This window comes from Scleropages formosus, chromosome 20 (assembly GCF_900964775.1).
Source record: "Scleropages formosus chromosome 20, fSclFor1.1, whole genome shotgun sequence".
Taxonomy (NCBI): domain Eukaryota; kingdom Metazoa; phylum Chordata; class Actinopteri; order Osteoglossiformes; family Osteoglossidae; genus Scleropages; species Scleropages formosus.
In genome coordinates, this window is record NC_041825.1 from 12,450,998 (window position 1) to 12,468,929 (window position 17,932).

Consider the following 17,932-nt stretch of genomic DNA (forward strand, 5'->3'; position numbering starts at 1 on the left):
TACGGTTTTAGGAGGATAGTCCTTTCAACACAGAGGTTTTTAATGATGATGCAATAGGTAAAATTAAAGTCACAGATTTATTCAAGATCATTAAGGAACTTTCACTGTAAACAATGAGCCTGTCAACAGAATTTTAAATGTGTCATATTTTGTTTGTAAACCGTACTTCTCAAAGCAGTAATTATTTTTTGGAGTTTTACAGAATTAGTCCCCTTTTTAAACTGTTGTGTAACATTTTTTCAACTGACAATAAAGCTCAACATGTTAAAGTAGGAATTCAGTGAGTTCAATAAATGTAAAACAGAAGTTAACGGTGACTCTTGTCTGTTGTGAATCTTGTTTCTTATTCACAAGGCAACACTTGATAAGGCTTGTCTTACTTCCAAGGGTTCAGCTAATGTACAGGACAGGATATTTCCTCTAATGCCATTTCTGCTTTTTGGAGATGACATGACCTACAATCAATGAAATAATTCAGTGTCATAAACAGCAAACCTTCCAGCACTCTCCAAACATGATGCATCTATGATGTTCACATATTGGAAAATTTGAATAATATGATATTTATGAGGGGGTGCAGTGGCGCAGTGGGTTGGACCACAGTCCTGCTCTGCAGTGGGTCTGGGGTTCGAGTCCCGCTTGGGGTGCCTTGCGACGGACTTGCCTCCCGTCCTGGGTGTGTCCCCTCCCCCTCCGGCCTTACGCCCTGTGTTACCGGGTTGGCTCCCGTGACCCCATATGGGACAAGCGGTTCTGAAAATGTGTGTGTGTGATATTTATGAAATGTATAAAAATAAAACTAATGGCAAACATACAATTTAACTGACAAGAAGTAAGGAAAACATTTTCAATGTGGTGACCTCAGTTTACCTTCTTATCTTCAACAGTAAAACACATAAAATGTCAAACCTTTAGGCAGATTTTGCATCTTTCTAAAAGGAATTTCCATTTCAAAGCTGTTTTCTCTGGCTCTGTTAACTGTAGAAACTCTTCAGCCTGCCATGTAAGAAATACATTTCCCCTAAATGAATCACAAAGGTGCGTAAAGTACTACTGCTCGAATTAACAACATAATGATACAGTATGCACACATATATGGAATATATAGCCATACATTTAACAGTCAATATTTGTAATTATGCAAAATTAAATACTGAATAAATTATTTAATGGTGTATCATCACAAAGCAATTTCTGCATAATGTTTAGTGGAATGTTAAGACCGACTAAAACATCTAATTCTTAGTGGCAGTAAACCACATACTAAAAATTAAAAACTGCCAGGTATTGTATGTTTTCAAGTTGCATTCATAAAGGTGAATTACAGACAGCAGTCAAGACCTTTCTGGCAAGATTTTCTAACACTGAACACACAGAATAATATGGGTAAGCATAAAAATCATGTGTTTTGACAAGGCCATGGCTGCTACTGAGACAGAAAACAAACCCAAAACTGCTGGATTTTCTTTTACTCACTGTGCAGCCAAGAGTCTTTTCAGCAGCTGTGCCTGACAAAGAGCAGGACTTCAACGTGCCTGTGTGGTCAGTGATGTCCACCAATAAATCAAATCCTGTGGTAATCTCCAGATTTGGATTCCCAGGACATGCTGGATTACTGCACCTTTGCATTTCATCAGTTACCTGAAACCAGCATTTTGCACTGAAATAAAGATTTAATGTCAGCTGAAATAGTTATAATACTGGGAATTACACTTGAAGATTTCAACATTATGTACATTTAAAAATGATTAATACAATATATCTATTAGTGAAAGCTGAGATATGTTACACTCACAATTTGTTTCACAAAAAACACTGCAAACAAACCAATTTTATTACATCAAAATAATACTGATACAATGCAATCAGCATTGGCTATCATTTGTATCAGTTGTGTGTGATATTGGTATAATAAATAGTGGCAAAATGGACATAAAAGCTCGTAAGAGTGCAGGTAAAGTGTTAAAACATTGTCATAACTCACCGGAAGAAAAATACAAAATTGTGTGAGCTCTAAACAACACAATATATTTGAGATATTATATAGGCATATCTGATTTGCGACCAGTCTGGAACGTCAGATGAAACAGAAGGATTTACAGAATCTAAAGGAGTAACATCTGCTTTTTCAATAATGTAGCAGCCAAGGAAATACTACAATAATGTATGCATTCCTCTACTTATATATTTACAGACATATTTACCATCTGCTTCGTATCACTTTTGAAACAGAGGCATCAAGATTCAATATAGTGATGAAGGCATATGTCACTCCATAGATGCAGTCTTGCTTGTCATTTCCCTGGATGCTGAGCTTCAGTTGAGTCACAGTAAATACATCACTAATGGAATCCACTGAAAAAGTTAAGCCATAATGAAGCTATGTACCACAGCAGTACTGCATAAAGATACTATATACTGAACCATTAATTCCATATGTTAACTTACAGGACACATGATCTCCAAACTGCTCTTGATCATCCAGTGCTCCAGTTTCTGAAAATTCTTTGGCATAACGGAACAATAGCTCTGCCTCTTTTGAGTCTTAAGTATTGAAGAGAAGTGTGACATAATTTAATTAAAAATAGCTAATTAGGGAACTTTATTTTAGTAATCTTTTGCTTCATATGTACACTAGAAGAATGTCTGACAATAAAGTGACATCTGCACACTTCTAAAACAATTCACTGTACAACAGAAACCATTACAATTGTTTTGTTTTCTCTTTGATTTTCTCTCATTTACCCTGTTGATGACTCGCCCACATGAAATGGATCTCTGCCCACCAGGAGGAAACAGATTGCTTCATAGTGTAGTTGCCTATAACAACTCCACCTGAGAACTGTAGCCACTCTGTAGCAGCCAGCTGAGATACTTTGACCAGTTAGTCCCACCCAGACTGCCCACCACAGCTGGGAAATGAAACCGCTTAAGTTGAAACATCTACAGAGTGCCGTGTGTACTCTGGAAAACTGCTAAGTGAACCACTTGGGATGTCTTGCCATTATTGTATTTAGTGATTTTCAGGTATTAAGACTTTTTATTCTGCATGGAACACCATGCACAGCAGTATAGGCACTGAATAACAAATGGTTTAGTTTCTAAATTTTATAGTGCACCTTTACTAGCATTGCACATACAGGTATCACTAATCATTTTAAACTTTCCTTCAAATGTTCTTACCAGGGTTGACTGTAATAATAGTTTTTGAGGTAACAGTTGCAACCATACTCTTGCGGAAGCTATCAAATGTAACACGTGTGTCTGCGATGAAGAGCACTAGAAGAGAAGTGATAGGATTTAGAAAGGTAACTTTTAATTTTTTTTATTTTAAAAATGATGATTACTAACTGACCTGTCTCTCGTGGTATCCATGACTGAACAAATTTAACGGTTTCCATGTCCCAGCTAAAGTAAAAATAAAGTTTTCGTAAGAATGCTGTAAAATTTGAATAGTCTTATACAGGAAATACAAGGTTTAGACTTACCAGATCAAACAAAATGACATGACAGTTTCATCAAAGAGCTTCACTTCACATCTTTGTCCTTTGCGTCCATCGGAAGTTGTGAAATATTTTGTTTCTCCAACCTACGGTTAAAAAAATGCTTTATATGGTATATATATATATATATATATATATATAAAATTCCTACACAGGAGAGGTTACACTTAGAGCATGATGCTCTTACCGACTGAAGAACAGCAAGAATATTAAGGACATTTCCATCCAAGCTCTGTCCATTTGCCACAATGTCTCCCAGTGAGAAGAAATCCCTGTTGTCTTTCACAGGCAAGTGGAATATAGAAATGAGCCTAGGATCAGCCTCTCTATCAGGAAATACCTTGACAGCGGAGTGATTTTCAGTCAGCAACAATCTGTAAAGGCTGAAGTTAAGACCAGGTGGATAGTTTTAAAGACAATGAAATACTTAAATGCCAAAACCTATAATGCACTATGTTTCCATTAGTCAGAACTCTGTAATAAAGTATTCTAATTCTTTAAAGTCCTTTGTTTATATTTTCTGATGTACTCTATTTTACCTTGAAGTTGCAGGGCAGAATCTTTCTTTTTCTGGATCCTTGGTGACGATTAAGGGATTTTCTATCATAACTTGACCACAAAAATATTTTTATTAAATATATGTTTTTACAGAGAAGGACTGCAAACTCACTAAAATTATAGCTCTAAAAACACAGAACAATAGAAAAATACTGTATACATTTCACACGAGAGTAATAAAATTCACAGTTTATTTTTATTAACTTTTATACCAACATCCTTCCTCCTCCAAGCAATAATTAGTAAAGTTTGAAATCCTTGTCTCACCACAATCGCCTATTCTGAAGAGACTGGACATCGTATGGATATAATCTCCGGTTCCCCAGAAGGAAGCATTGATGAAATAGTCTGGTGAGTCCTTAACAGTGAAGCTGAAAGTGTATCTCTCAGAACCAATATCTTGAATTTGAAACAAACACAGAAAGACTAAAGAAGGTAACAGAAAACATAACTGAGCAGCCACATTTTAGAAGTGTCTGAGAAGGAGTCAGAAGAGGGCAGTAGTTAATTCAGCAAACTGGGATCTAATAGACAGTAAGCACATACAGAAGAGTTCAATATGTCAAAAAATAATAACTTAATGATGAAGGAATTCTCAACTTTTTCTGTCAGGAAAGCTCTTCATATCTGTTTTCCCAATAACCACACCTACCACAGCCTAAAAACAGATAACATAAAGTTATAATTCAATTTAGGAGCAATCACACGAAGATTAGAAATAATACATGTGCCCATTTGACGTAACAAATTTCTTTATATTAGTTCTTGGAATGCAAACAGAGAATGGAGCCATTTTGTATTACAAATTACCTTCACAAAACTGAAAACCAAATAGTATGATGAATTTCTAAATGGTCGACACGTGCTGTGTTTACGAATGTAGGCCTACAGAGAATAATGGATTGGACAATTTTTCATGATGACAAGAAGGAGCCGCAGGAGCAATCAGACACTCAGGATATTGACTGCCCCGCTGCCGTTTCATCCTTCATAACTATTATCTGATCATTTCACAAAGTCAGCCTCCTTGACAGAGCTCATTTTTATGAGTGATTAATCCTTGATACCCTAGTAGTCTCGTGCACACAACAATTTTGTGATTTATCTAAAAGTTGTCTATTGTCCAGAATCGATCCTTTAACCCCCATTTACTCAGAAAGTCTCCCGTGAAAGCATTTCAGAGCACGACTCCTTGCACCAAATGACACAGTATATAGTAAAACCAAAGTTGTCTAAATGAGTGTGAAACACACCACCTGAGCAAGTTCAAATGCCAGTGTTGCATTATCATTTAGGCAACATTAAATTTACTCCAATGGAAGTATCCAAAGACAACACAAAGACAACTTCACTTATCTATTCCACTGTAAATCAGCCTCTCAGAACCGTAACCTCAAAATCTAACTCCTGATGATAGAAACTATGGCTTCTACCCGGCACCAGCCATCCTCTGGCTTTCTGTGCTATTTTGAAGACTAATTTGTTTTTTTTCAAAACTGTCTTTAAGTCTTCTGTCCTCCATGATCTTTCCCACAGTATATCTCACTGTAGTGTGTTCTGAAACCCCACTTCTCCGTAATATCAGCTTAAACGTGCTATTCATGCTCTCTTTAAATCACTCTTTTCTTTAATGACTTTAATGTCTTTTTCCTGCGTTGATTTTTGCTGGTTTTGTGTCGTTGCAACACAATTATTTCCTCCTCATCATTTTCATTTTGTTACCTTTTGAACAATTTTGTACAAACCCATTGGAAGTCACCTTGAACAACGGCATTGACTAACGAAACAACACAGCAACAAACAATAATAATAATAATAATAATAATAATAATAATAATAATAATAATAATAATCCTGGGCCCTGACAGCCGTGTCCCGCCAACTCACCACATTAGCGCTGTTGGGCTGCAGATCGCACACGGCCACCACAGCTCTAGCGCTTACACGAGATGTCATTTTGTTCCCGAAATATCTCCGTTCACCTCCAAACTGGCGCGACCGCCTGCGGCGTCGGGAAATACGGCATTCATATATTAAATATTCTTTTTCAGACAACTTTACTTTGTTTCAACAACGCTGAACTCCTCCTAGCGCGGCTTTTCGCCTTCAGGCAAATCGTGAAAAACGTGTCAGTTTCAGTACGACTGAAAAAAAAAAAAACAGTTTTTAAAATATTGAACTCGCCTAGAGACGTGTCCTAATAAATGATGGTATATAATAAGTGTCGTGTTCAAGAACATTTTCTGCTAAATTTACCACAAAATAAGCAGCGACGGGGAGACAAATTTCACGTCAGACTCCAACCAACCTCCGGCTGAGCGCGGGACCGGCTCGCGCTGCCCGATGTGTACGAGGCTCCACGGCGGTACCTACCCTGATACTGTCCCGCAATTTTACTGTACTCTACTGTACAATAAGCACACAGCAAAAACGTGTCTAGAATTTTTTTACAACTATCAGAATCATTAAATTAATTAGAGGACATTAACACTCGGGAACCTTCACATGCAGAAGTGGTAACAAAGTTAAATTAATATGTTTGCTGGTGTCACGAGGGTAGTATTTTATGCAATGACTTGCAATAATATTATTTAATATGAAGGATTATATGTTTTTTTTTTTTTTAATTAAAAAGTAAATAGTTCTTTCCCTGGGGGTGCGGTGGCGCAGTGGGTTGGACCACAGTCCTGCTGTCCGGTGGGTCTGGGGTTCGAGTCCCGCTTGGGGTGCCTTGCGACGGACTGGCGTCCCGTCCTGGGTGTGTCCCCTCCCCCTCTGGCCTTACGCCCTGTGTTGCCGGGTGGGCTCCGGTTCCCCCGTGACCCCGTATGGGACAAGCGGCTCTGAAAATGTGTGTGTGTGTGTGTGTGTAGTTCTTTCCTGCTGACTGTAAACTAAATTAAATTTAAAACTAGCTAAACTGAGAAGGCCCTTGTACCAGTCAGTTCCTCTACAGTATTCAGGGTGCAATATTAGCACAGGCGGGTTATCGATAAAAAATGAATGAATGCATTACTGTGTAGATAATTTGCTCCAGATTACTGTTCATATTTACTCTAGGCATGACTATTTTGCAATAGTTTTAATGATTAATTTGATGCCTTTCTGTGTTAATGGCACACTGTTAAAGAGTAATCTTTATATATCCAACATCTGGGGAGACCTCAAAGTAAAATAACAGCATTTATGTATTCACTAAGTTTCTTTTATCACAACAAAAGTCATCTGACTTAATTCTAAATATAATGGAACTGTAGAATTGTCCATAAGAGCACTTGACATATTTTGACTATAATCAGGATGCTAGACAGCTGGAAACAAGAGTGGTTGGAGCTGCTGCCTCTAGACCTGAAGGTCATAGGTTCAATTCCCACTCTCAGTGGTAGTACCCTTGAGCAAGAAATTTACTTATTCTTGTTAATTTTGTTTGAGTGAACTTACCCAGCTGTACAAATGGGTAAATAACTATAACCTTAACATTAAGTTGCTTTGCAGAAAAGCATCAGCTAAATGAATACATGTAAATGTAATCATTCTAGCTTATGCAGTTACATTTTTACTTAAAATCTGTTTGAGTCTGAATCCTTCAAATTCTGTTTCTTTTTAAATAATTTTTTTAAATTACCCAAGAATGTTAATTTCTGTTTCTCAGTAGTTATTGGAGTGGTACTCTGGATATGGAATGTAAGCTATATACCCTACTGCATTTCATTAAAATATGTAACTGCCCTGGCCTTTAAAAGCAATTCCTCACAGCTGATCAAACAAAGTCTGAATGGACAATAAAGCTTATGAAGCACCTGCATTTCAGAATAATGCAGCAGGGTTTGGCCTGCATCTCCTGGCCGCCTGCACTGATCAGCCTTGCCTTCTCCACAAGGGAAGAGCAACGCATTCCCTGTTGCTTTGTCTCTGTCATAATACCCGATTATCCGTGATGAGCTATCATATGTTGTATTCAGTAGGCTCTATTTGTTTAATATAGCATAACGGGTGTACCAGCCTTCTACAAACACTGTCAGGTGCACTGGTGAATTACACTGGGGTCAAACCTCAAACTGCTGTGGAAACTGACAAACATAACACCAGACTTTCTGTCACGGGGTGAAGCCGATTTCTGTTTAAGCTTTCATGTTTTGCGAGACTGAATTAGTATCACCTCATGTAATAAATACCCTTTCACATAATTCCAAAATTCTAACATTTAAAATAATTAAGGGTAACCGCAGAAGTGTTTAATTTTAGGTTCAGTGGATGTCTTTTTACTGGTGTGTGCATGTGCTTCTCTGCTGTTTTATTTGAGGAATTTCTTTGTAGTTATAGGCTGAAGGACAACAGTATATAGCTCTGGGGGTTTTTACTGAACTCCAACATAAAGCAGTTTGACATACTAATTTGTCTCCTGGGAGCCATTCATAGATCTATTTCCCCAGTCCCCTGTCTTGTTTTTTGCCTTTCTTGGCACACATGTCTTTCTTGGCAGGGACTTCTTCAATCAAGGCTGGCACCCCAATGAGCAAATCACCACCTGATTGATCATACAGATTGATTCAACAAAGCAGTTTTAAAAGATTACTAGTACTAATTAATAACTCTTGGCTTCCAGTGCAATTTCATAGTGTTTTTACTGTAACCAAACACATTTGGAATTAAATCCAGTCTCCAGCATACAGTTTGTATAACAGTAATTCTATATTCTCACCATTAAATAGCATTTACAATAAGCTATTAACATTTCTTTTTTCAAATTCATCACTATTGGTCTTTTCACTTTCTGAACAATGTTAGTACTGATTTGGATATTAGTTTTGTAACAATGGTCATAAACCTCAATAAAACAGGTGGGTTACATAGTGGTTAGAGTTGCTGCCTTTGGCTCCAAAGGTCACAGGTTGCTCCCCACCTTCACCTATAGTACCCTTGACCAAGGTATGTACCCTAAACTGCTGTAGTAAAGTTACCAAGCTGTATAAATTGGTAGAGAATTGTGAGTTTGCAACTGTAATAATAGTCATACATTGCTTGTGTTCATACTTGACAAATATTAAAAAAATGTATTTATATGACATACATTGCTACGTTGTCTTGTCATAACCAAGACATTGTAATATCAAGTCAACAGGTAGTGTAGTATTTAGAGCCACCGCTTTTGCACTGGAAGGCCCCGGGTTTGAATCCTTCATCCTCCCGTCGTACCCTTCAGCAATATACTTTTTCTGAATTGCTCCAGTAAAAACAATCCGTATTTATGAAAGGGTAAGTTATTACAAGCAACTAAACATTCTAATTTGATTTGGAGAAAAGTGTTAGAAGTAAACTAATCTTATCCACAATACCAAGCTATTCTCTGTTTGTACCGTGTCACTGCTATGATGATTTAATTCATCAGACCTAATGTAAGATGTACGGTTTTGCATCTTCATCTTGGAGGTCTCCATCTTCTTTCCATTATGGATTTTTATCCTGTGTGATGGCTTAACATCTCGATAAGGTCATGCATCTCTCTCCATTCTATTTGCAGCAAAGCCTAAAATAAAAAATAGCATTTCTTAGAGACACACATACTAAAATTAGTCCTCCTTGTACGTGTACAACATGTAATACTCTCCAGGATGTCTGTGATCTGTGAATTTCAGGGACTGAATATACTGTAATGCTGTGACCCCTTGTGACAGAGCACTGTTCCCAGGGGTCTGAAAGAGGGAGGGGAGACTTTAAATTGCTGACCACTGGACAGTTAATCAACTGTGTTACGAGAGCAATGGCCTGTAATCTCCAGAGATGGTTTTAGATGTATGTGAAGGATCATTGCTTCATATTTCATCAGGAATTTTTGAAATGCATGCTATTCCCAGACGTTCAGAATAAAAACTTCTGTAAGAACTGTGTTTCAGACGTGATTGGATACAGAGGGTTAGGACTGGAATAAAATTACTTTCATTCTTGTTTCACTTAATTTTGTCAATGGTTTACTTGTTTCATGTATTTTAGACATTGTTCTGTACAAATATGGAATTAGTATTGGCTCAGAATCCTTAAACTTTTATAAAAACATGTTAGATCATGCTGAAGAAATATGCCTTCTAGCCACAAATTACACAGAGTAGTTTTAGAAACTTACTAGTGAAAGTAGAATAGTGACAACCATATGCATCTGAAATGTGATTCTGTTGTACAAGTACTGTTCATGGCTTGTGAATGAGACTCCTCTTTTATATAAATCTGTGGCTGACATTCAATTAACTGGTGTGTTTGGTATTATTACTTAAATTAAATACAATTAGCTATCCAAATTTGTTTTTTGCTGGGATTGCTTAGAAGTCGATTACTGGTACTAAGAAACCAGACTATGTATAAATTTACTGAATTTAATATGCAAGCATTTACTTCTAATGTTGAGAACATTTGGTACCTTTGAAAATGTGAATTTCTCATCAGACACTTTGTGATATCCACAAACATGGAGCAGGGCATGAAAATCATATTATGCAAGGCTGTAATTACCAAAAGTAACGATGACAGAATGAATGGCATCTTCGAAAGCAAATCTTTGAACTGTGTAAGCAAACTTGTATGAAGCCAGTTTTTACCCTGGAGACAGGTAAAGATGAAATACAGTTTCAGTCATGTTGTCTACCTGTTGTCAAGATTTTTATGTAAAAAACCTTCTTTACTGATGCAGCAGTGAAGAGAGACATATTGGCATTGCTACTTACCATAGTAAGTTCAGAAATTAGTGGACAGCTGGAGAGTAGGCAGAAGCTCTGAACAGCTGGTAGTGTAGTGGCTAGAGCTGCTGCCTTTAGACTCAAAAGTCACAGGTTTGACCCTCACCACCAGCTGTAGTATCCTTGAGCAAGGTTCTTATCCTAAATTGCTCCTGTAGAAATTACCATACAAACTAATTGCACTTAAGAATCACATGTCTCTCTTTCTGCTAATGTAATGCACACTTTGGAGAAATGTGTCTGCTAAATGAATAAATGTAAACGTACTCAGCTGTGTAAATAGTTGTAAGTTGCTTTGGAGAAAAGCATCAGCTAAATGAGTAAATGTAGCGATGACAAAAAATTCTGAACAAAGCATGTGTTTTTAAACCTGAATTTCATTGCCTGTGCCTTATTTCTGTCTTTGAGGTACTCATCATTCCAGTTCAATTCATACAGTCTGTTTCCAAATGAGCTCTGGGAGTTCAGGATTTTCATGTCAGTGAGCCATGTTCACCTTTAGAAAGGGCTGGACAGCACAGAGAAATGCTACTGTATGTCATTACATCACCAAAGGGCATTCCATGCTCTTCTGTTTTCAATATTTTACCTATATTTGAAGAATATACACATACACACACACACATTTTCAGAACCGCTTGTCCCATAGAGGGTCACAGGGAACCGGAGCCTACCCGGCAACACAGAGCGTAAGGCCGGAGGGGGAGGGGACACACCCAGGACAGGACGCCAGTCTGTCACAAGGTACCCCAAGTGGGACTCGAACCCCAGACCCACCGGACAGCAGGGCTGTGGTCCAACCCACTGCACCACCACACCCCCTATTTGAAGAATTCTTTTCGTGAAATACAGACTAAATTCTTCTATTATTAGTATACCAGGTTTACTTTAGTGGAGATACATATCTGAGTTGAGAGACATGAGTAAAAATGGAAGCAAAAAAAAGCCTTACATAATAAAATGCAACAGAAGTAAGGCTACAAAAAGTATTTAATTCTTTCCTTCTAAATTAGACTCTTTTTTGCTGTTCAGTAAAACATTATAATTTTCCTAAAATGAGAAAAAGTGAAGGTGCAATCAACCAGGTAAAAGATATGGATGACTGGAAGTCAAAGGTAAATTACTTCTCTCTTTTGAAATTCTCATTATCAGGGAAAATGAAACAGATTCATATCTTAGTGAATCTAATTCTATATAGGCCTGCATGTTTTTGTGCACATTTTTTACAAAGCAGATTAAGCAGCAGGTCTCTTGACTTGTACTGAAGATGACAATTTGTTCCAAGTCCACAATCATATACATATGATATACATATCATATGCATAAATGTGCATGCACAATCTTATACACAAATATGTACGCACAATTAAATAGATGGAGAACAAAAGAAATAATGCCTTCATTTAATGGTTTGCGTTACAGGGTTTTAAAAGAAATTTTGTTCTGTAATACTTTTAAAACATGATACATAGAAGGATAATTTCTTCATCTGATATCTTTACAGTGTAAAGTATGGTGCAATATTTAGCGAACTTCAAAGAGATGATTTGTAATCCCTGGACTGTTTGCATTTATCTCTTTCAGAATGTGTTTATTGTAGAGTTAATATCTCAAGTATGCCTTAAGGTACCCATGATCGAATCTTAGAACTCAACGCCCAGTGTTCTTTGTTTGCTCTGTGAGTCTTTGAAGTACTAAACAGAAAAGCACATATGTTCCCTTACAACTGGAGACCTGGAGTTATACATGTTGGCATTCAGTTGTAGTTATGTTCTATGGAACAATGAATCCATTTTACTCAAACAATTGGGATGAAAAGGGAATGTATTATTAATAGACTATTTGTTTCTTGGCTTGTTGGAAATGTGGTTCTCATCATAATGGAATCTGTGACAGTAAAGCAGGTGATGTCATAAATGGACTTTTCAAATAGAAATAATTTCAAATAAAATGAGATTTTTTTTATCTAATGGTCCTTTGATAGTTCCCTGAAAGAAAACTCATAACCGAAAACTTGGGTGAAAAGTTTTGATGTAGGCCAGTGTTTCTATGGAGAAGATTACAGTCTGTTATTTCAAGTCTTGTAAAGGAACACACACAGCAAGTGTTTCAGTTATAGAGCTAAATATGTATTTTATGTATGTATAAACTACATTTCATATATTTTTGGGAAGTAAGCTAAAGTGAAGCAAGCTGAACAGTTTGCCAGGGCTTGTAGGAAGAGATTAGTGTTACTTCTGCTCTGGGGGATGTGCATCCCACTTTTGGTGAAGCTATGATAGACAAAGCTGTGGGGCTCTAAAATCTAGAAATAGAATTCTTCCTGAGTTCTGGCTTCACATCATTGAAAGGGGTAATTAAACGCCTTCAGCAAATACCTGTGGATGGAATTTTTAGCTATGTAATTCTGATAAACCTGTCTGGAAAATAATTACTATATGCAGGAAGATCAGAGACACTAGATACAACATCTCATAAATTACAAATATTGCAAAGCTAAATCTTTAACGCTAAGCCTTGCAAATAGTGATTTGTGGTATTATGCTGCCTTGCTTGTTAGGAAGCAATAGATAGCTATGAAAATCTTGCTGACAGTGAAAAGAATAATGCCAATATTTCACCAGCAGTTGCAGCAGGATTAGTATTAAACTTACGAGACAACAGCATATTGAACTCAGGTGGGGGATTTATTTCTGAAAAACATCTGCACGATTTAGGCTGACTGGGCGTTATAATATGAGATTTCAGCTTGATTCCATTTAAAATTTAATCTATATCAATAATGCACTGACCAGAAGCAATAACTACCAGATGTAACTTTGCTGCAGGAGGTTAAAATTTCAATCTGTCATTGCGAGAAGATATTTGTCAAATGTACTGCATGAGTTCATGTTAATGACATTGTGAAGACTTTAAAATGAATGGTAAACAGCTTCTTCAAAAGGGATTTCCAAATTTAATTTAATGTGTAATGCATATTTCATCTGAGTAATGCGAAAGAAACTATTCCAGCATTTAGAATGAGATCTCAGCCGCCAGGCCAGCACAGCATGTGTTACTTATAGGTAAGCTATTTGCACATTAGGTTTCCAAGTTGCACTTATGCTGATATACTGTATGTTGCATAAGAATACGAACATTAATTCTTGGTATTGTTAGCTTAATAGTATCAATATTTCAGAACTGTGATTAAAATCTCAAGGTGAAGCAAGAGAAAGAGGTAAAATTTTCATGAAACGGTGTTTATAAGAAATAATCTGCAGGTTCAATGCAAAAAAAACCTGTGTGTCATATTGATCTTCACCTATGATCGTCTTCTTAGCAAACAGATAAATACATATTCAGAGTCCATTTACTATATTTATGAATTAAGAACAGTTCAGAGAACCGAGATCTGTTAGAAAGGGTATCACATCTTCCTTCTGCAATTTTGACGCATAACAATATACCCCTCTATTGAGGCCTGTGTAACAGCCTATGTAGCAACCTTACTGCAATGAGGAACAGCAGGAGAGGTTGCAAACTCTAGACTTTTCTTTTATCAGAATGATGATATAAATGATCAAGGTTCCCATGGACATCTTTTTTTAATGAAAGGTCCCAGAGTTTGTTCTTACGTCAATTATGGATTAAAGAAACAACTTTCAGTTAAAAATTTAAAGTATCACTCAGGAAACGTGTGAAATGGAATGATGAAAAAGTATCCCTCATAGGTGGTGTAGCAAGTAGCGCTGCCTCCTTACTGCTTGAGCACACACTGAACAACATTAACAACTGCTTGTCCGAGGTGGGGTTGCAGGGAACCAGAGCCAAACTCAGAAACACAGGGCGCAAGGGGAAAACACCCTGGACAGGACTCCAGACAACCCTAAGGCACTCCAAGCAGACCTTGAACCCCAGACCTACCACACAGCAGGTAGTGGGCAAATTCACTGTGTCACCACATCCCCTAAGCACATGCTTCAATGGTTCAGTGTTAAATTGGAATTGTTAATTTTCTTTGCATCCATTGATTTCTGCGTTAAGTAGAGGCCATGGAAAATTTTGCCAAATGTGTAACAATGTTTAACACACACACACACACACACACTTTCAGAACCACTTGTCCCATACGGGGTCACAGGGAACCGGAGCCTACCCGGTAACACAGGGCGTAAGGCCGGAGGGGACACACCCAGGACAGGACGCCAGTCCGTCACAAGGCACCCCAAGTGGGACTCAAACCCCAGACCCACCAGAGAGCAGGACTGCAGTCCAACCCACTGCGCCACCGCACCCCACACTCAATGTTTAACATTTTAATTCAATTCATTCAATTACATTTTTTGTGTACATCGACCCTCCAAACAAGCTGGATAACAGAAGAAAGTACAGAGAGACAGTAGCACCAGTAATAACAACGATGGTGCATAATTAAAAATGTGTGGAAAAAAGCCAGAAGGTGGCTGAGGAGAGGAATCGATATTCCTATAGTTGAAACAGGATTGAGAGAGAGAGAAAAAACCTCAGTGGGTCCAAGACTACACCTCCTAGACATAAACATGCTAACTTCACACAAAACACAAAGCCACTGAAGAGATAACTAACACTAGAGCAAAAATGTTTTTTTAAAGGGAAAAAAAAACAGATTGAAGAGCAGGGGCTTAGTTTTGCATCTGAGCTGAGCTGAGAAGAGTCCGATTTTCATCCTGATATTCAGGCCTGGAAAACACCAGACTTCCTCTGAAAGCTTACAGATTAAATCACCTCATCTTGGCTCCATGCAGATGTTCCGTCTCCAAGATGAAGATGTACTTAAAAGCAGTCAGATAAAATTAAACAGGACAAAAAGAAGCATAGAGAGACACATACAGACATCATGCTAAAAGGAAGCTTGAAACAAACATTTCATTCCAGTTAAATAATAAAATCATTGTTATATCTAGACATCCTTGAATTGCTGGTCGTAATATCCTTGAATCGGCCCCAACCTGATAATTCCACTGAAAGGACTTGAGTACCGGACATAAATGGTTGAGAAATTCTCGGCAACAGATCTTCTCTCACTCTTGTACTGTCATCTTGCAGTTCTTTGCAGTTCTTGGCACCACAGTGCTGATAATTCAAACATTTTATCAGAACACACTCATCATTTTGTACACAGAAGACGAAGAATGGTCACATCATGGTCACATATGCTGTTGTGAGAGTTTGAGACAAACATTTCTGAAGATACAAATATTTTGTATTTCTCTTCACTTATCCGTTTTTGAGAACTTTCCAACTATTGCGTAATGAAATTGATGTGCATTTCGACATCCAGCTGTTAGTTGGCAATAAAACACAATACAGTTTGCTTCTGAAGTGTTTACAGCTCCTGACTGGTGTCCTTATTATCGAAAACAAGGTGACAAACATTACAATTCTTTATAGGATGAATCAGTCGAAAATCAGATCAGGAGTGGAGACAATATATTTTTATGTTCGGTTTAGTTTGAACTTCAACTCACACAATAAATAAAAGTCTAACATTGTACTTTTACATACTATAACTTTATCTGAGAATCTAACATGGGAGTAAAACCAGGAACATCTGTACTGTATAACCATTCCTCACATCACATCACCCTGTTAAGTGAATTCAGGTTTTCACGGGGTCAAGTTCCCATTATTTCTCACAAAACAAGTATTTTCCTGGACCGAAAATATGTCACGTAAAATAAATTAGAAAAATAATAAAGGATGTTTGTATTGTTTCTCTGAGTTGATGAGTCTGTTCATAGCGTGTTGTAGGCAACTGTTACCTCATTTAGTGTAGTCCTGCAAAGAAACTTATGCAGGTTTTGACAGTTTTCTAACTGGTGCCATTTCATTGACAGCATATGTTTTACAATTCTGTGTTTGTTCTTATTTCAAAGATCATTTCAAGACATACACTTACACTGTACTAGTATATGCAACATGCTGATTGGAAATAAAGAAATAAATAACTGACAGAAAAACTGACTGACCAGACAGACACCAAAAAAAAAAAAAAAGAGAAAACCCATCTGTGTGTGTGCTCATATCCAGATGTATTGAGGGTTTGAGCGAGGAGACAGAAAGATTGTGGGTAGAATTAAAAATTTTGGTGTGGGGGTAGGTATATATTTCTCAGAGTTTTATTTCTGATCTATTTGCCCACAGTCTTCTCTTATTTGGGCCTTTGAAGGCAAATTAACAGAGCATAAAATTAACTTTAAGTTTTAAAACGCCAAAGGAAAATGGCAATTGGAGTTTTTTGATGAAATGGCTACTTCTGGGGAATCATCCCAAAATCTTGGTGCCGGTTTCATGTGCCTTCATGCCAACAGCCTTTGCTCAACAGGAAGCTTGAATGGGTGTTATGCCACATATGGTAGTCATCACATTCTCTTACTGGCAAGCCTTCACGAAGAACTAATAACCATGTGGTCTTGGTTTAATGAAAACACAGAATGTATTATTAACCAATCCGAAACCTTGCATATGAGCACAGTCAAAAGACATTTTATAGGCTGGATGAATGACAAGGTTTCTATGGAAGAAGGATCTGTTGAACTTTATCCGGTGAGGACTTGGATCTCATAGAACATCTTCACTGATGACCTAATGGGATGGGAAGCACACAAGAGCACCACAGGAAAAACAATTAAAAAAAGACAAATTTCTTTTAAAGCAGGAGATGTGCTTTCCCTTCATGCAGTGCAATGTTCTCCAGTTGCAAACAAATACAAAATAAGCAGAAAGTATGGGAATTAATTATTCTGGCAGCGATGTGCAACGGTAATACCAAGTCCAGGGGCAAATGAGAAATATCTGAAGCCAATCAAATAACAGGTCATTGATGTGGTCATCATGAATGTGATTTGCTTTCTAAGTATGTACCTTTTCATTTCAGAATGCAAAAAGAATGTATTGCTATTTGCAGTTACAAAACTAAATCTGAATGTATCATTATGAAGTTTGGCATGAGACACGTGCTTTAGCTAAATACGCCATACATTCAGCCGTGGGCCTCTTTTCTGCAAACGTAGGAGTTAGTTGAGTTACAAGGAATATGGAATAGTGCAAATGTGGCACATTTTAGAAATATGGTGACACAGAAACTAGTATAAGCAATTACTAAGCAGTAACACAGCAGCT

General features: G+C 37.4%; 1 protein-coding gene across 1 annotated transcript; it reads right to left on the reverse strand.

Moving 5' to 3' along the window:
* Window positions 1-116: 116 nt before the first annotated feature.
* meiob (meiosis specific with OB-fold) lies at window positions 117-6,237 on the reverse strand. Its single transcript, XM_018761382.2, has 13 exons — window positions 5,949-6,237; window positions 4,662-4,719; window positions 4,329-4,460; window positions 4,043-4,112; window positions 3,691-3,886; window positions 3,489-3,589; window positions 3,356-3,408; window positions 3,184-3,279; window positions 2,449-2,544; window positions 2,205-2,355; window positions 1,477-1,660; window positions 910-996; window positions 117-455 (listed from the first exon to the last, which is right to left on the reverse strand). The coding sequence occupies exons 1-13, from the start codon at window positions 6,015-6,017 to the stop codon at window positions 348-350; spliced, it is 1,401 nt and encodes a 466-aa protein (XP_018616898.2). The 5' UTR covers window positions 6,018-6,237; the 3' UTR covers window positions 117-347.
* Between the last annotated feature and the right edge of the window lie 11,695 nt (window positions 6,238-17,932).

Bases quoted from the DNA above. Each gene is read 5' to 3' on its own strand.
- meiob (XM_018761382.2), bottom strand. From the start codon at position 6,017: ATGACATCTCGTGTAAGCGCTAGAGCTGTGGTGGCCGTGTGCGATCTG. The intron at 4,720-5,948 runs GTGAGTTGGCGG...ATCTGTTTTTAG, and splicing joins AGCCCAACAGCGCTAATGTG to GCTGTGGTAGGTGTGGTTAT. The intron at 4,461-4,661 runs GTTGAGAATTCC...TTCAAATTCAAG, and splicing joins GAGCTTTCCTGACAGAAAAA to ATATTGGTTCTGAGAGATAC.